Here is a 21,528-nt window from a genome sequence, read left to right as displayed (position 1 = left end):
AAATTTGCTGTAGTTATTATCGTTTCTCCAACGTAAGACTCCAATACCCATAAGACTTAGCGGTCTGAACTCAATCATGTGATTTCACCGATGACCAAGAAGCTTCCTTCGACAACAAACATTATCGTGTTGTACGGTATATTGAATGCTTTCTTCATGAACCTTTGTTTTCCCCTCTTAGCTAACATGTATTTAACGTTTTGAGATAACATAACGATTGGACAAAACGCTATTTGTCATCACAATGGCGGAAGTGGAAGAGCAGGTAAGCTAACAGGCTAATTTTGATGCATTAATGTACAGTTTTATAATTTCATTACGAAGTTTATTCTATTAAAATGGCAGGCTGACTTTTTAAGGAATATTCAGTTTGCCATTCATTTAATTTGGAGTACGTAAGACACATATCTGAGATGATGTAGCTGTGCTATTGCGAGATTTCTGTAATTCTCTCAAATTTAGACCAAAGTCACAAATATTTATCATCCGATCTGGCACTGAAAAGTTTTTGTTTAAAGAAACTCTCCGTGTTTTTATTTTTCCAGGAAAGGCAGCAGAGTGGGGAATTCACAGATGAATCTGAGGTAAAGCTAGTCATTACATCATTTTGTACTGATGCTTTCTTTCTCTTTCAAAAACAGAAGCAGGGGAAATGAGTGTTTGAGTAGTTTGTATGAAGGTAAGCTTATAGAGAGGGGGAAAAAACAACACAAGGCAGAAATATCATGCAGTTGCACCAGTATGTCAGCACAGAAATGCATCAACAACATATTGTTAACGTCAGAGGGGTGTGCATAGTTCTGTCAAGCCTGGATGATTTTTAACTCGTATAAAGCTCTGTGTCCGCTGAAAGGACTGTAATACATCAACACAGCTTGATCCCCGAAGGATCTTTGTCAGAGTTTGAGAGGTGTCAAACACTCATGAATTACAGATGGTTTTCCAGATCTTTCAACATTATGACTGAACTTTGGCATGTTACAGTACACCTGTGCTCCGGAGAATCACATACGAGCTAAATAAAACATGACTTCTACACGGCAGCCAGGGAGGAAGCTGATTTTTAGGTTTTTGCACGGGAAGCAGAGATAAAATAAATTATTAGAGGTTATGTACGTTTGTCTCAAGCAAGTCACAGTGAGCTAAAGAGAAGCATGGAAATCCATAAATTATGTGGAATATTTAATCCAATGTATGTTGCTGTTTCCGCATAAGATAGAAAAGCGGCTTTAATAAATTCTGCTTTTGAATGCAGCAGTTATAAATTATAAACTGTGTAACACAGAAACACTTTCCAGCGTCTTATCCACTTTAAAGTCAGAGAGAAATTATTTTAGTTCATTTTTAAATTCTCCTTATTTTAAGTCTGATTGAATATGTATTATATTCTGAAGAGCCATTTTGCTCTCAGGCCAGTCAAAAAAAGTTTTTGATCAGAGCCACAAATGTCACATCCCCTTTTGAAAAGACATTTGATGAATTTTGATAAATAGCTACTTTAGGGAATGTGTTACTTATTTTTCAAAGAACAGCCATTTTATCGCTGTTTATAGGATTTAAAATAAAAATAAACATCAAATTTTGCAATGAGAGGTTGATATTTTTTTCTGTGGGATAGAGTTTATTTAAAGAAAAAGGAAATGTATAGATTTTTAATGGTTTCTGTCTACTTTTAAGTATTTTATTATGAAATTAATATTTTTAGAGTCCCTGTGATTGCTACTTGTAACTTTGACTTGTTTGCATTTCCTTGTGCATCATTGAGAAAGAACTACTTTAGATATGGAATGTGATTTCTTCTTGAAATCACCTCATTTGAAGTGATTAACTCCCAAGTCAATTTAGAGTGCATTCACACCATCCCTGTTTAGTCCGCTTTTTTCAAACTCTGGTTTGTTTGCCTAGAAAGTCCGGTTTGTTTGGGGAGATGTGCGTGCGCAATCAAACTATTATTTGGACCAAAGAAAGCAAACACTGGTCCTCCTAAAAACCTATATCTCCGTTTGATTGAAGTGAACTCTGGCGCAGTTTGCATGTATATTTGAATGCCAAGCAGGCTGGAGATTTTTCCAAAATCAATAAGCGGACTGTAGTGCTGGGAATTCTGGGTAAATACAGGCAAAAAAAATCTTGTACGTGTCTAGCGCTCCTGGGAGAAATGGTTTGTGGCCTTTTGCCAAAGACAAAAGGAAGATCCTACAGCCGCTAAAATCTGACTCCGCTTTATTTTTGTTTAAATTTCGTGAAGAAGGAAGCTGTGCTCAGTGTCTTCTTCAGAGGTTTTGTTGTCGTTTTCTTCACTGGTTCTTGTTGCAGCGCCACCACAGGTGGAGGGTGGGAGGAGCAGGTTTTCAAAGATTTTGAATCGTTTGACAAAATGAACCGCAACTGCTGAAAATGGAACAAATGTTGTAATTTTGGTTCCCAGTTGAACCGAATCTACTATCAGGTGTAAAAACACCCTTCATCCCCTTGAATGGTGATAGGTCAGCCTGTCAGACTGCATGATTTATTTTCTGTTGTAAAATTTTTAAATTTAAATACAAAATGTTAAGGGTTTTGCAATGACCCAGATGACGACCAGAAGCCAAAATTCATTCGATTCTGTTAATTACCAGACCAATTAAATATATTTCAGGTTTTGCTGGAGTCTTCACCTCACCAGGTTTTGTCCTTTTCCTTGCACCTTTGGAGTCGAGTTGAGCCAGAAGCTTTTAGATCTCTGCATCTTCTCATGAAAACTGGGGTCACATCATTTTTGTTTTACATTGAGCTTGAAAGTATTACTTCTGAATCTATTTGCTGTCCAGACTTGCATGTCATATTTAACACAGCTGGATGGTTAGCTACATGCCACATTATTTTCTTGATATTGAAGGAATTATCTCCTCAATCTGTGTCGAGTTTAATCCTTCTGTCCTGTTTTATGCTTCAGGTAGAATGTTATCCTTGACGTCGTCACATTGAACGGTTCAGCATGTCGTACTTAAACTGACAAGAGGCAAAAGAGCGGCGTAAACGATTACAACACAAAACCCAGTTCTTTAGTTGACAAAAACAAAAGGCAACTTACAAGATAGCAAAACTTTTAAAATGGGTATTTTCTCTGTGGGGATGAAGTTTGCCTTTGTTGTTTGATACGCCTTTGAAACCCGTGACAAATGCTCTCGCATCAGAAATCTCACAACCAGAATACACAGGAAATAGCCTAGATATGGCGTTGTTGAGTGGGGAAGGATTGTTTTTGAAAATAACATTTTTTCCACGCTATTGTCCCCCACCTCCAAGCCAGAAGCACATAATGGCAGACAATGTTTTGAGTTGATGCACCCTCTGGGCAGCCACAGACTGTGCAGCATTGGTTATAAACCGAATTATGAGTAATATTCAAGCTGTGACCGGCCTCCAATGTGGACTCATGCTGGAAAGTGTAACACAGTAGAATACCTTAAGTTTGTCTTATGAAAACAATAAATGCATGTATTTCACTGGGGACGAGCAGTACCAAGAAAAGAGAGGTGATTCTTTTTCATAAAGCATTTCATGCAAATTAAAGCAAAAGTAGATGTGTGCACACTATCCTTTAAAAACCTATTGATTTAATACAGTGGTACTTGCTGCTGATTGCAGTGAGGGAACATGTTATTCTTTACTTTTGCAGATTTCTCATATGGTGAATAAAAATATCTGTGAAAAAGTAAAGAAAATAACAAGCTGCGTTAAATTTATTGCATTTTTTATGGTATTTTCTATGTTTGCAGCGTGTTTTCTGTTGCATTTGTTTTCCTGCGTTTGTGTGGTAAGGAGTTTGCATCATTCATGCGTTTGCAGAATGTTTTGCCGTTTGGTACGTGTTTGCACCTGTCAGCCTGGGTGCTTTTTTCTGTTAAATGATAACATGGCCTCTCCTTACATATTATATGTAGACTTTGTTAAAACAAAGAAAACAAATTTTTCTGAAAATATATATTGTTTTTCTTTCAACTCCGCTTGTACAGACACTAAAACTAAACTTTCCAACCATCTCAGTGATTTCATTGGCTACTACTAACTACTGTTTGACATTGGTGTCTTAAAAATGACAACCCGTTCATGAAAATAAGTAAATGCAAGTCACCAAGATTTGAGGATAGTTTAGAAATTATTTATAAGATGTTTATTGAGAAATGAATTGTTAACTTAATAGATGCATTTTTCACGTAAAAATTATAGATAAATTTTTATAAATTTTTACTCCATTGGTGTTCTGAAACAAAAGCATTTAAAATCCAAACATGGTCTAATTGTATTTATGATCAAATCTGAACTCTGGATTCATTATATTAATGCTCATAGCTAGTTATTGGTAATACTTTCTTTAAAATGGCTACAAATTATAACAATTGTGAGATGTAATGCAGTCTGCAGTAGTAAAATTAAACTCTAAATTTGGTGTTAAAAAACCTGAGTAAGACGGTCTGATTTAATATTTATGTTTATATTATTTGTCTTAAGTGAAGCTGAAAGGGTTAATCACTTATTTAGAGTAATTAGAAAAAAACCTTATGCAACCCAGTAATAACCAAGCAAGCATGGTTATTTCTGTCACTATTATGCAACACCATACATTACCCTAAATATTTGGTGAAATCTGATTTGGCTCCATCATGCTGTGGGAATGGATTTATTCCAGGAAGGCTGATCTGAGCTGTTGGAGCTGAAAACAGGATCATTTTGGAAGAAACTCTTTAAGCGACTACGTGAGACTTGGGTGGAGATTCATATTGTTTCAGGACAGTGACCCTAAACATTCAACCTGAGTTATGACAAGGGTTTAAATCAAAGTGTGTGTTTTTATAGAACTCAAACTAGGTGGAGTTTTGGGTAGAACATATTTATAGACAGTGTTTTTTTTTTTTAATCTTAAGTGCAAAATGTATACATTTTTGCACAATTTTGGCTTAATTACTGCTCTCTGTATGTTTTTCTTTCTGAAAATGACCTTTTTTAGAATGTGTACACTCAGGTTAACGATTAAATTAGTTGACGATTATTTCAATAATCAGTTCATCACGATTAATCCGACTAATTGTTTCAGCCCTTCCTGTAAGTAATTATTTACCATTCCTGCTTAGTTTTCAAGAAAGTATCTTCAAGCCCCGTTCCCTACAGCATCTTCTGACTTACCTTTGTTTTCAACACAAAATACTAAACGGGGGGACACTTTGTATATTCCTTCTCACTGCATGATGGACCATTTTCCAAGAAAGCTCTCAGAAGTTTTAGAGGTGACCCTGGAGTAATGACTACCTTTTAAGAACGTGTTTTGGTGAGAGCCCATCTCCTGTCTCCACCAGGAGGAGGACAGCGAGGAGGAGCCCAAGCTGAAGTACGAGAGGCTCTCCAACGGGGTGTCTGAAATCCTCCAGTCCGACGCAGCCAGCTGTATGACCGTCCACGACAAGGTGAGGGTGATAATCCACCGCCCACGAGGGTGTTTCAGCTTCAAGTCCAATCATCTCCGGGGGGGATTTTTTTTTCTTTTTTTTTTTTTTTTTATGTTTACGCGCACATTTGAGAGATGCCATCTTCAAAGTTGGTTTTCGTCTCTTCTTGCTGGATCTGTTGAGGCAGGCCATTCTTTTCTCACCTAGCCTCCTTGCTTTGTCCCTCTCAGGGAGGTGCATCAGAAGGCACCATTGTCTTTTCCTCTGTTTTTTTTTCCCACTTCTTTCATATTTTTTGCTCCTCTCCTACTCTCTGCTGAATGTAGGATTTTTTTTTTCTTATTTTTATTTTTTTAAGAGAGCCACTCTTGGCATGATGTTTAGCCGTCGTGGCACCACCAGCACACCCTCACGCCTGAGCAGAGCAAAAGTCAAGCCCAGTTTCGTCTCCTCACCTGATGTTTTATTAACAACAATTGATTTTCATTTATTTATTTCTGCTTTGAGGATTCAGGTCTTTTTTTGTGCCGCAAAGAAGCTACGTTTGTTAAATCATAAATTAGATCCAACTGTTTTTTGTTTTTTTTTACTTCGTAATTTTTGTGTTTTTCTACCTTTAGCCGTCCGGCTACATGTGTGGTCCCCGTGACAACCCCCTACACCCTCCAAAGCCAGCGGCAGCACACGCCGCCTTATGTTGCCTCATATTTTAAGTGTCTGAATTGGAATTTCATTTGAACAATTCCCATCCTGATAAATCCCTTTAAAAGTCGCTCCGCCTCACAAGGCTGAACCTTTTATTTATTTATTTTTGGTTATTTTATTTGGGGAGATTGCAGGGGGCTCTGTCTGACATGCTCAGCTGTGCCTGTAAATATAAGCATTTCATTATAGACTGCACTGAAGCATGGTGGGCTCGCCGCACATCCACATGCTGCTCAGGAAGGGAGGGGGATTAGGAGACGGCATGCAGCAGGGGCCGGGCTGGAAGAACACACACTTAATCTAATGCTAGAAGCCCCCCGGTTTCTGTAATTTTTTTTGTCCCCGTGGACCTGCACGCACGCACACACACACACACACACACACACACACACACACACACACACACATCCACAGCCGTATGGACACATGCATCCCTGCTGAAGCCTTAAAACACAGAAACCAGTTGCTGCTCAGGAGGAGAAATGAGTCTATCCTGGAAAAGAAGGCGATTGGGTTGCAAGAGGAGCATGTAGAGTGCATTTATTATGCTTAAGCATTTTAATTTGAGAGGGGAAATGCCATTTCACACTGTCTGCTTTAATAAATAGGGCTTTTCCACTCCCTGCAATTTCACAGCTTTGCCTCCAAGCCCACCCAATCCCCACTATGACCACGTTCCAGGAAATATTTTTTATCCTTTCCCACAGCCAACTTTTTTTCTTCTTAAAATTGTTAAATATGTCCTTGTTTAACTCACTTTTTGTCTTTTTTTTTTTCAGTTTCTTGCTCTAGGAACCCATTTCGGAAAGGTTTTCCTGCTGGACATTCAAGGAAATGCCACTCAGAAATATGATGTTGTGAGTATGAAGTTCTCAGATGTTTCGCCATGTTGTGTTTTAGCAATAAACAATCATTGAAAGTGTTTGATCGCTGTGATGCCAATAAACATTTTTACATTGATTATTACAAATGGCACAGATCATTTTTGGCATGACCTTTTGAAGGAATATAATAAAATAAACCTGACAGGAGTATGCATAATTTTTAGTTCAACTGTAACCTAAAAAGTTGTCCTTAATTTTTATTAGGTTGATCAGAGCGTCAATGGAGTTTTCATGAGTAATCCTTAACGAAGTCATTTGTAGGGAGGTACAGGGGCCTAAAATGGGAACAACACATATCTGCCATCTGAGAAGTAAACCTGCTCATATCTATAATCCAAGGCACAATCATAAAAGTTTAACTGGAACTGCCGCAAAGTTAAAAAAGAAAAAATTTGGAGGCACGCACTGCGAGTGAGAAGATGAGGGTATCTCAAAGGCTTGCTGCTGGAGCTATAAGCAGCAGTTAAAGTGACATCTAGGGTCACCGAGTCGCCATAACAACAGCTGGTTTAAGGCTTTTGTACACCTTTTTACAGGGACGCCTTTAAATACTGGAGGGAGCTACAAGTCTTTTTACATTCTCAGCTTGCATAAAGAGAAAGAAATTCAGATCGTCTTGGTGACCTAAAAGCTAGACGGAAAAATTCTGCCCCATTAAAGCTACTCCATTTGTAAAAAGCTAATCACGGTTCATACAAAGCCTATTTTGTCAACATTTTTGCTGCCGTCACTTTTACTTTCAACAGTTTTTGTCTTTAGTGTGCATTTATTTATCCTGGAAGTCCAATCGAAATCAGAAATCTCTTTTCCAAAGAGCCAAGATAGCAGCTTATGATTTCATTTAGTGGCTGTTTAACATATTTTTGTTCATCTGAAGCAGATGTGTTAAAGCAGAGGAACATCTACAACATGCAGCTTTGAGAACCAGGGTTTAGAAAAACTGAAGCGTCCCCAGTGCCTTTTAGTACTGCACAATATTTCACAAATATATCATCATTGCAATATTGATGCATGCAATATTCACATGCCAAAGAACTTTCTGAAGTACATTAATAATATGCAATCCAAGTTTTATGAATTTGTATTTTATCTGTTCCTGGGAAGCCTGTGTGACACTTTAGCCCAATCACATTGGCTCTTTACGACATTGACTAAGAAGAATCAAAATTAACTATTTTTACCTCATAAATGCAATAGATTAAATCCATCGTCGGATGCAAATCCTGTAATGTTTTTGACCTGTTGGGTATCTTTCACTGCCCTTGACGCCGACACGTCTCGTATATTTTTAGTGGATTAGATGCTAAAGCTGCTAAAGAATCAGGAGAATTTGAGTTAATCAGTGTCATTATTATACTATTCAGCCATGCTATCACAGTTAAATGTTTTCCTGATGTACGTGTGATGGTTATGTGAAACATTTTTAAATGTGAGATCATTTAAGGTTTTTTCAGGATCAGGGTAGCTCCGATTCATAACTATGTGTTTTCCAATGTTTCATATGGAGCAATTTGTTGAAGAGGCTGGTTAATTAATAATTCCCCTCATAACATTTCCCTTTGCTGTTCTAGTTGATTGTGTGGAGATGTGCTTCAAATACATAGGTCTTTGCCTAACTCTGTTATTTCATTTACCATAAAGCTTTCGAGAGATGAGTGTCAGTCAGGGAAACACATTAAACATAAACATTTTTATTCTGTTTCTTTTGATAAACGTAAAAAAGAGAAGATGTCTTCTTTTATTGCTTTGACCTGTAGGAACCGTTCAAAGCATAATTTGAGTGCATAGACAGAAAGTAGGTTGCTTATTGGTTTCAGGCCTGTTGTTATATCAGCTTTGAGCAAGAATGTAATTTGAAAATCAGTAGTCAGGACTGAATTGATCAGCACAAAAGCATCTGTTTTATATTACAGTACCTGCACTCAGGCTTTAAACTGCTTCAAGTCTAGCTTGCTGCCAGATAGCCATCATTTCCTAGGAAACAAGGAAGCTGAAACCTCTGAGTTCAAGCTATTGGCTTTAAATATGAGTCTCTTATTTGATAATCGACACAACTTATCTTTTGAACACTTACAGTCTATAACTTTGGACTTGTTTTTGTAATCTAAAAGCATTATTAGGGAATAAATTACAAAGTTCTTCTTTATATGCCTATTTCTTTATTTTTATGGTGATTAAAACCAGAAACATTTAGTCAGTTGGACTGAAATATCATGACCTCTCGTAAATGCTATTTTGTGCCATCTGCAGAGTTCAGTGAAGATCAACCAGATCAGCCTGGATGAAAGCGGGGAAAATGTGGGCATCTGCTCTGAGGACGGGAAGGTGAGATCCATCTGCCCATCAGTGCAGACTGCAGATTCTTGGTCCCACAGCTTCTTTCCAATCAGTCGTTTCCCATCTTTAAGCTCCTCTTATCAGCCTCAAACTTTATGTTAATAATCTGAAAGTTTCGGAGACAATTCTTCCACATTTACAGCATTAACCTGGAGTTTTATCTCCCCGCAGATCCGCACGTAAATTTTTGTCGCAGCATTTTGAAGAGCAGTTTAAGGGATTGCACGCTGATGCGTTGAGCTGTCAGTCAGCCATCAGCCCTTCCATGGGTGTCATCTCCATGTTCTTGCTGTTATCTTGTCTCTTTCCATCATTATCACTACCCTTCATGGATGCTGTCAAGATATGCTCTGCGATATGGCGCTGTCCCCCTACTTTCAGCAAAAACAAGATCTTGTCGCATAAAAAAAAATGCAGCAGACAATTAAAGCTGATGCAACAGCAGTTGTTCACCACCAGTAATTCAGTTTGCTGTTAATCCTTTGAAATTAGACTTAATCCGTAATCATTAATGCGAACAAGTAGATGGCATCTAAGTTTTATAATATTCCTCCGTCTTGGGAGAAACCTGCTCAGAAACTGGCCCTACTGTAGCAAACTGAAGCTGTGGTCAAGTCCAAGATTAGGACTTCTGTTCTAAAGCCTTCAGGGTTTAAAAAAATCAGCTTCTCCACTAATTGGTGACCCAGAGGAAGAGCAGGGCGCCAATCAATCTCTTTTCCGACCACTTTTTCCCCTGCTGGCCTTGGATAGTTGCAGAGACAGCAATTAAAGGAGAAGCGTTCAGTAATTCACCTCTGCGTTTGTGTTTCTGCTGGCTCATCTCTGTTCCAGGTTCAAGTGTTCGGCCTCTACACGAGAGAGGGCTTCCACGAGAGCTTCGACTGTCCTGTCAAAGTACGTTCCCCCCCGCCCCCCTTGTAACTTCTTTTATCATCTTGCAAAAGTATTCATGCTCCAAGCTTAGGGCTGGGCAATGTGACTTAAAAATAAAATGTCTGATTTTTTCCATACCAGATCCAGCTTCCAATTTTAATTGTTTTTTTTGCTTTCTTTTCTAATAAAGAAATTACCAAAGATGCAAAACATTTTCTAAAAGTGACTTTTATTTCAATCATCCATTGTATGAGTTGTACGACAGAGTATTACGGCCGTGCTATGAGAACTTTTGTTTAATTACGAGAATATAGTCATAGTTTTTGCAGAAACACTGAATAATTTTCACAGAAAAACTTATTATAATGATGTTTTAATGACAATAAAGCTTTGATAGACAGGCTGAGGTTGGATGCAGTGCTCCAGCAGACATTTTGAAGTCTCAAGTGGATTTAGGTCATTATATTACACACATGTGAACTCTTTAATAATTAGGTGACTTCTTAGGCAGTTTTAAAACATAGTTTTTTTTTATTTAGGATGCTGAATGGTAATGCACAACAAATGTTTCTTTTTTTTTAATTTATTTTTGTAAAACATTTTACAGACCATATATTATTTCCTCTGTACTTAAAAAAAAAAAAACCACATGACTTTGCATTGATCAATCTTACAAAACTTTATTAAATATGTTAAAGTTTGTGTTTGTAAAGTCTTAAGCTCAGAGAAAAAGGCAGTGAATGTCAGTGATGGTGAAATCTCTTCTTTTCATTTCGCAGGTTGTTGCTTTACACCCTCAGTTCAGCAGATCAAACTACAAGCAGTTTGTCACCGGGGGCAACAAGGTAGGTTTAAACCGTACTTTCCCCCTCCCACTAAGCGGTCATTACATACAGTTTTCAGCGTTTATAGAAATTCTTCTGCCGTAATAATTCCTTCCTGATTGCGTCCGGGTGAAACCGATTCCCATGAAAAAAAACAAAAAAAAAAACTAAGTGACTTTGGCCCGGCTCGGAAGGCAGAACTCGGGCCTTTTGTCTAGTGTGAAAGGCTCTTACTTTTCTGTCTCTTTGCTGGAGTGCTCTCGGCACAGCCGCCCATTTTCACAAAGTGCTATTCTCTCTGCAGTGTTTCAAAAGCAACGCTTTACGAGCGCAGCAAATAGATGCTATTATAAAGAGGCTACATAGTCTTAGGGTTGTCTTTGGGAGGCATGTATAGGGTGAGATGAATTTGAACATTAGATTTGATTTCTTCCTCCTCAGAAAAAAAACATCTGCCTATTAAAAACGAATATAGTACAATAGAGCTTTGATCTCACGTCATAAATAAGGTGCGCTGACGTTTACGCAGCAGTGTGAGGAAAACTTTCTCCGTAAAACTCCAATCACATGGTTACTTTGCCATTTTCTTTCAATTGCTGCTGATTCCTCTCCCTTCCATGTTGTGAAGGCCTCCACAAGGTGCCTGTGATGAAAATCAATAAGCCTCAACGGGCGCCACATCCTGTCAAAGGAAATTCAATTTTGTCTCCCCAGTTCTTTTGTCGTATCATCTCTTTGTAGAGCAAACTGTTTATTAACATAGCCCAAATGCTGAATTAGAGCGAATTCTCCCTCTTTGGTAACAAATCTGCACCTCTTTTGGGCAGGAGCGGAGGGCTTTTTGTCCAACTTCATAAAGTCTAGGATGCCGACAATGCAGAGACTGTGCAGGAGATGAATCCGACGTGAGGCTGTGAATTCCATCTGTAATGATAACACAGACGCTGATTTTTAAATATGCTTCATTCTGCACCTATCTCATTATCCCCAATAAATGGTGTGCAGCCAAAAGAAGCAGTCGGCATCATGATGAGAGATGTGAAATCATGCCTTTAATGCAACACATTTCCAACACTGCCTTTATGGCTTCCACATGGTCTGCTTGCAAAATTTGTCGACCCATATGTGCGTCCAGAATGACTTCTTCCATCAGTGAACGTGAAGCTTGTCCTGCTTCACTGGAGTCAAATGAACAATCTGTCTTAATTTCCCTTGTGCCAAAATGCTCTTAAGTGAAATTAAGTCTGCACACAAAAAGGAAAAAGCAGGCTTTATGTCATTATGTACAGTTTGAATTGAATTTATGAGACTTCTGGTGGCACTTAGGCTGAGCTGCTGTTGCATCAGTGCAATATGCTGTTAATCTACTGCCCTCTGTAGGTTCCACTGCATTACTGCGCTCTAGAGGTTGACGTCACAGTGATGTATTCATACCACCTTGAACTTTTCCACTTTTCATAATAATGTTACTACAAGTTTTTTATGTATTTTGAGATTTTATGTGATAAACCAAAACAAGGTGATACTTAATTCGGATATGTAAATAAAGTGTAGTTTTTTTATATAATTAAAAACACTCTTAATACCCAATTAATAAAATCAACTGCCTTAAAAACACATAAAATTAGCAAATAATGTCAGTGTTTGGTTGTTTTAACCAAATATTTTCTGTCTTTGGTAATTTTGACAAATTATAATTCACACACTTGACCATTTGGTGCAGACACACAAGTGTTTTCCACTTTACAATCAATTTTACAAAAAAATTCCCATGTGAGCATCATCCTTTGACCCAGACTCCATATTTGATGAATCTTGGTATATGTATCTATCAGCTTGAAGAGTTTTGGACAGGAGGCTTTTGAACACATCTGTGACCGCTACAGGTCACTGACCAGAATCACTGCTTCGGGATTTCCTCCAGCTGAAGCGAGTGTTTGTGGGATCAGGAAACCTCTCGAGGTCTGGCTTGACTTCTGATAACTTCAGTTGGAGAAATGTTCCCTGATTTCAAAACTCTGGCTGAAGTGGCTCTTGTAATTCCAGTTTGCAGTGTGGCACCAGAGCATAGATTCGGTTTCCAGATCAACATTGAAACAGCCGTCTGTCCGAAGCAAAAGTTCAAAACACTTTAACCTCTGCAGCAGGACACCTTGAGACGTCTGATGAAGCACAAGCAGATGCTTAACTCGGGTTCAAGCCGACGAGGAGGAAGTTGTGAGACTGTGTGTTCAGGTCACAGCAAGAGAATCGTTCACAATTTTATTTCAATCGTTTCATGTCATTGTTTATGTGTAGTTATTGGAGCCACAGTCGGTGGTTTTTGTCACAGTAGGAAAAAAAGTTACATGTATTTATCTACTTGATGTGTGATGACGCAATGTGAATTGAATATGTCATTATCGTTTTAGAAAGTGACAGGTAAAAAAGTGGATTGATTTTGTTTTTTTTGGCCGCTGTCAGTCAAAATGACAAGCCATTAAAAAGTCTAGCGCAACCTCTGGTCTGTCTGTTGCTGATTCTCAGTATAAATGTTTCATTCAGGCCTCGGAGATTTGGTAGAGAACAATAAACAGCAGCAAAGTCAGGAGTAAGATTGTAAAATCTCAAGCTTTGAACAACAAACTCAAAACTCCTCAATCAAGAGTATGTGATAACTGCAAACCTGCCAAAGGGTGGATGTCCACAGTGACAGGCTTGGTTGAAAGAAACTCATAAGAAGTCCTGTTTGTAGTTTGACACAAGCCATACAGGGGACCAACCAGACATGTTAGAAGAAGGCACTCTGGCAGGCAACATATGTCTCATATGTTCACAGGTTTGCAATATGATTAAAGGACGAAATAAAGTTTTGTTTTCCAGGCTGATTTGAAGCTGGTAAATCCTGAAATCTGATTTCTGCGCAGAATTAAAAGGAAAATGTTAGTTTCAAAGAGATGGCTACTTAGAAGAGCTTTTCCTTTTGATATAGTCAGTGTATATTCATGCGTTAAAATGTCCTAGTCAAAGTCCAGACCAAACTCTTTTGGCAGCACTGGAAAATTGATGTTTATTTGTCCTCCTGGAAATGGTCCTCGTAACAAATGATGTCCTGTGTAGAACAGATAACATGTTACTTGCTATTTTATGTGGGTTAATCACAAAATCTCATTAAAATCCAAAAAAGGTTTATTGTCAAAATGTGGAAAGGTTCAGGAGGTATGAATAGTTTTACAACCACCGTCCAGTAGACTCTGCACCTGCTTTTTCTCCTTTAAGTTGCTCCTGTATGAAAGAAACTGGCTGAATCGCTGGAAGATGCAGGTCCTGCATGAAGGAGAGGGAACGATCACCAACGTGAAGTGGAGAGCCAACCTGATAGCCTGGGCCAACAACTTGGTGAGCGACAGCTTCACCAACCTCAAGCCTCCAGGGATAACTGATTGGATGCTTATTTTGGACATTTTTTTTCCTAGGGAGTAAAAATCTATGACTTTAGCACCAAGCAGCGGATCACCAACGTGCTGCGGGACAACGTGAGTCTGCGGCCCGACATGTACCCCTGCAGCCTGTGCTGGAAAGACGACACGACTCTCATCATCGGCTGGGGAACCTCCATCAAGGTCTGCTTCTTGTTCGTTTCAGAACTTATTTCAGACTCTACCTGCCGCACGTTTAAGCGTCGTCTTGTTGTTTCTCCTCAGATTTGTGCAGTGAAAGAGCGAAATCCTACTGAAATGAGGGATCTGCCCAATCGCTATGTGGAAATAGGTAAATGAACCATGGCGCAGTTGGGCAAATATTATATCTGCTGACGTCTTAAGGAGGTTCACCCAAACATTTCTCAGCAGTTCTGTGATTTAGAAATTTCCCTTCTTTTTCTTCATAATGAACAGAATTAAGAGTACAGATATTAGTGGATGCATGGATGTCTGATTGTTTATGATTAATGTAACTAAACCTATGAAGGAAAATGACAATTTCAGTGTCAACAATACATTTATATTGAAATGTATTTATCACATCCATAAAGTACTTTTTTTGTAATTGTTTAGCTTGGTGGTAATGAAAACATCCCTTTTTATTTTGCTTCTACAAAAAGATATTTATTTCTTTTGTTGTAGTTTAGTTTTCTTAAAAAAAAACTAACATGTTTGGATTGCATTTATTACATTATTTTTGGTTTTGTGTAAATATAAAGTATATATATCTTCAAATGATGTGATATTTATCCTTTATTGTTTTTTATCTTATCCTGTCAGTTGATCTTTCTAAAGGTAAGATAAGATATGATGAAATAAGATATTGCTTTATTAATCCCACAGTGGGACATTTTCCATTGTTACAGCAGTACAGAGGACAGAGCAGAACCAATATAAAAATCTATAAATACAAAAAATACAAGAAAAAAATAGAAATACTGAAACAGTATTATATGAAATATAAAAAAATAAAAGTAAATTCCAGGTTTATTGCTAGCTAAGGTTTAGTATTAATCATTAAATACAATCAAGGAAAAAGCATCAAAGAATTGAAATATGCAACATATCTCATCCTAAACCGCCTGATCTTTTTTTTATGCGACTCCTAACATTTGGCTCCTTGCAGTGTCTGCATTTGAGACGGAGTTCTTCATCTGTGGTTTGGCGCCGCTGGCGGATCAGCTCGTCACCCTGTTTTTTGTGCAGGACCCCACGAACCAGATGGTAAAGCTGTCCCAAACGTGTGCATTAAAAGAACGTAAAGAACAGAGAGGATTTAGGAGGATAACCCGTTACGTCTGCATGCAGGATGAAGAGGATCGTGCACGGCCTCGTCTCGACATCATCCAGCCTCTCCCCGAAAGCTGCGAGGAGATCTCCTCAGATGCTCTGAGTGTTCGCTTCTACCAGGACAACGAGTGCAGGGATTACCGCCTGGGTGAGAACATCAAACTCGCCCTGGGAGAAATGTCACCCTGCCTTCTTCTGCAGTCTGATTTTATTATACATCGACCACCAAATGTCAGCGGTAATGCTCTGCACGCAGAGCCATAAATGTATTTTCATTAACAGAGCATTCAGAGGGAGAGTCGCTCTTCTACATCATCAGTCCCAAAGACATCGTTGTGGCTAAAGAGCGAGACCAGGACGACCACATCGATTGGCTGCTGGAGAAGAAGAAATATGAGGTTTGTGTGGCTGAACTTTACCCGAAGGCTGCTAAAGGTTAAAGAGGAATGTCAAGAGTTTAATTCTGCATCCTTTGTCTGAGACAGGAGGCGCTGATGGCTGCGGAGATCAGCTTCAAAAACATCAAGAGGCACGACGTTCAGAAAATAGGGATGGCTTACATCAATCACTTGGTGGAGAACAGAGACTATGACGCTGCTGCCAGGTCAGTACAGAGTTTGTCGCAAGTTTACACTGGAAAAAGAAACAGGCATGTTCTTTCAAATGCAAAAATATATTCTAAAAAGCGAAATTTAGACAGGTTTTAACCAGTTTAATCAATCTGAATCTAAATAATTTTACTTAGAGAGTTAATTTGGGTATATAAACTTTAAATTAGCAGTGGTTTTTTGTTCTCTGTTTCGTTTCATTGAAGTGTCAAAGCTGTTCTTTTTCCTGGGTGGAATAAATATGCACATAAATCTTCACTGTTTTTTAAAAACAGAAGTTGGATGCACAAGTTTATAGTGTAAAAATTATACACAGAAGCTCAATATGTACAGAAGCTACATATTGAGCTTCTGTAATTGTTTTCTGATTGCATATTTGGCCCATTATCTGGGTAAAACTGGTAGACTAAACTTAAAATAATGACATCATACAAATCGGCTAGAACAAGGTCTGGACCTTTGGGCCTGATTCACCAGGCAAACATCAAACCATCCAGCTTTTTATTTGAGATGGAGATTCCATTGAGGCTGGGCATTTTTCAGGCCAAATCTATTTATCATGACCTACAATATTTTCTGATTATTGTTGTGGGTATGAAATGTTTTGCATGTGTTTTTGCTTTCAGAAAATGTCAGAAGGTCCTTGGAAAAAACATGGAGTTGTGGGAGAATGAGGTGTACAGGTTTAAGACCATTGGACAGCTGAAGGTAGGACTGATTTATTTCAAACAAACCTAAACATGTCTTTAAGTTGCCGTCATCTCCATGTTTAACCTCTCCTTTACCCTCAGGCCATCAGTCAGTATCTACCGAGAGGAGATCTGCGTCTCAGACCGGCCATTTATGAAATGATCTTGCACGACTTTCTAAAAACTGACTATGAGGTGCTTTGTCTTCTCTTAGGGTTATCTCATTGTAAAATGATGCATTTCAGTGATCACTTACTTACTCTCTATTTCATCTTTCTTTCCTCTAAAAGGGTTTTGCCACACTGATCCGGGAATGGCCCGGAGAACTTTACAACAACATGGCCATCGTTCAGGCCGTCAACGATCACCTAAAGAAGGATCCCACCAACAGCACGCTGCTCACCACGCTGGCCGAACTGTGAGTGACGCTAACACATCCACCATTTTAGACATTTAGCTAAAATTCTTAACACTTTTCCATTTGGGGCGCGATGCCACCTCAGGTACACTTACGACCAGCGCTATGACAGAGCCTTGGAAATCTACCTGAGGCTGAGGCACAAGGACGTCTATCAGCTGATCCACAGACACAACCTATTCTCCTCCATCGAGGACAAGATTGTCCTCCTGATGGAGTTTGACAAAGAGGTGAGACGACAAAGCTGATATCTGATCAGATCTCAAATGTGTGCACATCAAGTGTTTTTTGTAACCTCTCCACTTTTATTTAAAGATGTGCCTCGTCCAACTTACCTTAAATATCTATATAAGTTGTGAAAAGATGCGTGAATTAGTTTGGACATATTTAAACAAAAACTTGGTTGAAACATTTCTTTTTGAATCCCTTAACTAAAGCCACTGTGTGCAGACATGTTAGTAAGGTTCTAAATAACGTTACTGAGCAAAGACATCAGCTAAGAGAAGGGTTTAAAAAAACATAACTTGTAATAAAACCTGAAGGAAGTATTGGACAACAGTGATATTACAAAAAACGCAATGTCAAGAATTTTGCAGGAGTTTCCAAGAAATGCTGGTTGTGCTCTGTGTGTGACAACAATCTACATGAGACATTTTCTTAAAATGAAAAATGACTAAATTGTCACAGTGCTTTGTGGGAGTTGAATTTTATGGGTGCTTGTCTAAAGTTGTTTTAAGCTAAGTATGAGTTTAAGGGAGTGCATGCTCATGCAACCAAATTATTGCAGCTTACTCACGTTTTCCATCTTTCCCAGCAAACTGATTTGTTTTCCTTTCAGGTGCAGGATATATGTCACGTTAGGAGTGGAAATTGTTATGAAATTTTGTATGTTCAACAAATAACTTTGTTAATTCTCAGAAACTTTATACATACAGTTCTGTTCACATAATGTATAATCTTATGTTGCTAGAAAGCTGTTGATATGCTTCTCGACAACGAAGACAAGATATCTGTAAGTCCACTTGGTGGTTTTGAATCTTTCTGTTCTTTACAGAAGTGCGCCCTCTGCTGACGTCTTCTTCCTTATTTCTTCCAACAGATAGACAAGGTGGTGGTGGAGCTAGATAGAAGGCCTGAGCTGCTTCATGTGGTAAGTTGATTTTTAACTGTTGAAGTCTGAAGAATCAAACTTTAATCGGACGGTAAAAGTTTCATCGCTCTTTCCCCGTCCCAGTACCTCCATAAACTGTTCAAGCGGGATCACCACAAAGGCCAGAAGTACCACGAGAGACAGATTGGTCTATATGCAGAGTACGACCGACCAAACCTCCTACCTTTTCTGAGGGATAGCACCCACTGCCCTCTTGAAAAGGTGCGCCCTGCCCTGGAACATGTTAAAGTTAGTGAAGCTAGCAAAAACAGTTCATAACCTCAACTTATTTTGACTTTATTGCTCAGGCTCTTGAGATTTGTCAGCAGAGGAACTTTGTAGAGGAGACTGTCTTCCTGCTCAGTGAGTACTGATGGATGAACATGTTTGTTGTTGGAAATGAGAAAACTAATCCGCTCTGTTGCTCGCAGGCAGGATGGGGAACTGTAGACGAGCCCTCCAGATGATCATGGAAGAGCTGGAGGACGTGGACAAAGCTATAGAGTTTGCTAAGGAGCAGGACGACGGAGAGCTGTGGGAGGATCTCATCTCTTACTCTATCGACAAGCCACGTAAGACGTCCCATCTCCACTGCGCTAATTGAAGCTATAACCAGCTTCTTGCCATCTCAACCGATTCATTTTTTCTCATGCTGTGTTTTTCATTTCCAGCTTTCATCACTGGCCTCCTCAATAACATCGGCACTCACGTGGATCCCATTCTGCTCATCAAACGCATAAAAGAGGGGATGGAGATCCCAAACCTGAGAGACTCGCTGGTGAAAATTCTCCATGACTACAACCTCCAGGTTTGTCCAGTTTTTGCTTCACCTGGTCGTCTTTGCAAAAAAGAATGAAGTTTCAAACATTCTCTATGTTCCAATAAAACACTTTATTATCTGATCCATTGCAAAATTATTCAGACTTTTTCATATTTTATCATGTTGCCACCACAGACTCAATTTTATCAGGATATATGTGGTGGACAACCACCAAGCACTGGATTGGAATATAAAAATCTAAATCCGCTTTGCTTTACAACGGGACTGGTGTGTTCAGGGTGATGTCCAGCATTTGGTTTCCTCTACATTTAGTATATAGACCCAAACCTTTAGTTTTGCATCTCATCTGATCAGCTCTTTCATTTTTATTTGCTCCTTAAACACCAACATCTTTAAAAAGAACAGCTGAAGAAACCTTATTAAAAAATAAAAAGAACAGCTGTATTTATACCTAAAATAAAAGACATGCAAGTGGAATCTATTTACTAATGGGGTGATTTCTCAAGGCAACATATAGCACTCCAATTTGTGCACAGGTATCAAATAACAAACTCACGTTTGTGGTTTTAACATGGAAAAATAAAACTCAAGGCATTTGAATATTTTTGCAAGCTTTATTTACTGTTAGTCCAGCTTGTACAGTAAATATTCATATAAATATTTTTATTAAAAATAAGTTCTATCCAGAAGGAGGTTTGCTTTTTAGGAGTTTGTTTTTTAATTGATCTATTCTGATTGATCCAAAACAGAAATTTCATAATGGATATTTCTTAATGTAATAATCTTTAAATCAGATTTTTTTTTCACCTGTTTCCAAGATTCTTCTTCGGGAAGGATGCAAAAAGATTCTTGTGGCCGATTCGCTCTCCTTGCTCAAGAAGATGCATCGGACGCAGATGAGAGGAGTCAGGGTCGATGGTGGGTCTTTATACCGATGAAGTGGAGATAATGGACGTTAACCCAAACTCCTAAACATACCGTTTCTGTTTTGTTGTTCTAGAAGGAAACATCTGTGAGTCGTGTCACAGCACCATATTACCCTCAGGTAACGGGACGCTGTTGCAGCTGTATCCAGCTGTGCTAACATTGTTTGTCTAGCCGGGGTTTCTGTCTGTGTTTCAGATATGGCCCAGCCGTTCAGTGTGGTGGTGTTTCACTGCAGACACATGTTTCACAAGGAGTGCTTACCATCTTCAGGAACTGTAGGTGGAATCTAATGAGTTTTCATTATATCATTGTTTTGTTTTGGTTTTTTTATCTTTAACTTTCCTTTCTTCTCAGATTCCTGGGCTGCAGTTTTGTAATATCTGCAGTGCAAAGAGGCGAGGACCTGGAAGTGGGATACTTGAGATGAAAAAGTAACAGCTTAAGGCGCGTGCAGCTAGTGGTCCTGTTTGTCTCCTTTTCTTCTTTTCTTCTCGATGCATTGATCAATAAAAATCCCTTTTCCCTCAGTTGCTGTATATTTAACTGTAACAAGTGTAAAATGATGTGCTTTGTTCTGCTTCCCACTAATGTTATTTGCTGAAGAAAAATAAAATCATTCAAACTCTGTCTTCAGTTTGGATCGGATTGTTCTGCAGGTAACCAAATCCTGAGCAGGATAAAATGAACACAGACTGAAGAGTTTCTCTGAGCTGCAGAACAGCAAGTAGCTGTGTAAAATTAGCTGTGTAAAATTAATTTAAGAAAAGTGATGGGAAAATATGCCATAAAATAGTTTCAGAATTTCTAGTACAAAGAAAAATAAACCTACTCTTTAATGTTTATTCAATAAGCAGAATATGAGTGCAAACAAATGGACTCAATAACATTGTTGGCTATTCAAATTTCACATTTTATATATTAAAATTGAACACTTTTTAACATTTATTCCCTGAGTTCAGTCTGTTTTTGTCAATTTTTAAGGAATAAATATGGATAGGTATTGAACCTGCAGAAACCAAACTGCAAGAAACTGGTGGAAAGCCATACCTTACAAATATTAGGGTTGTAAAAATTAATGTTGGTAATTTTCACAAGCAACCAGAATTTAATTTCATTAAAAAATGTAAACCCGTATTGGGTATCAAACCATCC

The 21,528-nt window shown here is 38.5% G+C and overlaps 1 protein-coding gene across 2 annotated transcripts; it reads left to right on the top strand.

Annotated features, from left to right (window-relative positions):
- The first annotated feature begins 47 nt into the window (after nt 1-47).
- vps41 (VPS41 subunit of HOPS complex) lies at nt 48-21,003 on the top strand. 2 transcript variants are annotated; one of them, XM_008396661.3, is made up of 29 exons: nt 48-265; nt 546-584; nt 5,337-5,444; nt 6,911-6,988; nt 9,266-9,340; nt 10,187-10,249; nt 11,008-11,073; nt 14,311-14,430; nt 14,508-14,654; nt 14,736-14,802; nt 15,294-15,308; nt 15,640-15,737; nt 15,822-15,951; nt 16,086-16,201; nt 16,289-16,407; nt 17,038-17,119; nt 17,203-17,295; nt 17,391-17,518; nt 17,604-17,748; nt 18,489-18,530; nt 18,618-18,668; nt 18,753-18,890; nt 18,977-19,031; nt 19,100-19,240; nt 19,340-19,476; nt 20,268-20,367; nt 20,450-20,494; nt 20,572-20,651; nt 20,731-21,003. In XM_008396661.3, exons 1-29 carry the CDS (start codon nt 245-247, stop codon nt 20,809-20,811), a joined length of 2,580 nt encoding a protein of 859 aa, XP_008394883.1. In that variant the 5' UTR covers nt 48-244; the 3' UTR covers nt 20,812-21,003. The 2 variants fall into 2 exon arrangements, with proteins under 2 accessions (XP_008394883.1, XP_008394885.1); XM_008396663.3 differs by lacking the exon at nt 15,294-15,308.
- The last annotated feature ends 525 nt before the right edge of the window (nt 21,004-21,528 follow it).

Source organism: Poecilia reticulata, chromosome 20 (genome assembly GCF_904066995.2).
Source record: "Poecilia reticulata chromosome 20, P_reticulata-male-v2, whole genome shotgun sequence".
NCBI classification, from domain to species: Eukaryota; Metazoa; Chordata; class Actinopteri; order Cyprinodontiformes; family Poeciliidae; genus Poecilia; species Poecilia reticulata.
The sequence above is the reverse complement of the archived record's forward strand: the minus strand, read 5'-3'. Positions and strand labels throughout refer to the sequence as shown.

Excerpts from the sequence above, each read along its gene's own strand:
- vps41 (XM_008396661.3), top strand. The coding sequence starts at position 245 with ATGGCGGAAGTGGAAGAGCAG. Across the intron at positions 266-545 it reads TGGCGGAAGTGGAAGAGCAG|GAAAGGCAGCAGAGTGGGGA; the intron begins GTAAGCTAACAG and ends TTATTTTTCCAG. Across the intron at positions 11,074-14,310 it reads TTGTCACCGGGGGCAACAAG|TTGCTCCTGTATGAAAGAAA; the intron begins GTAGGTTTAAAC and ends TTCTCCTTTAAG.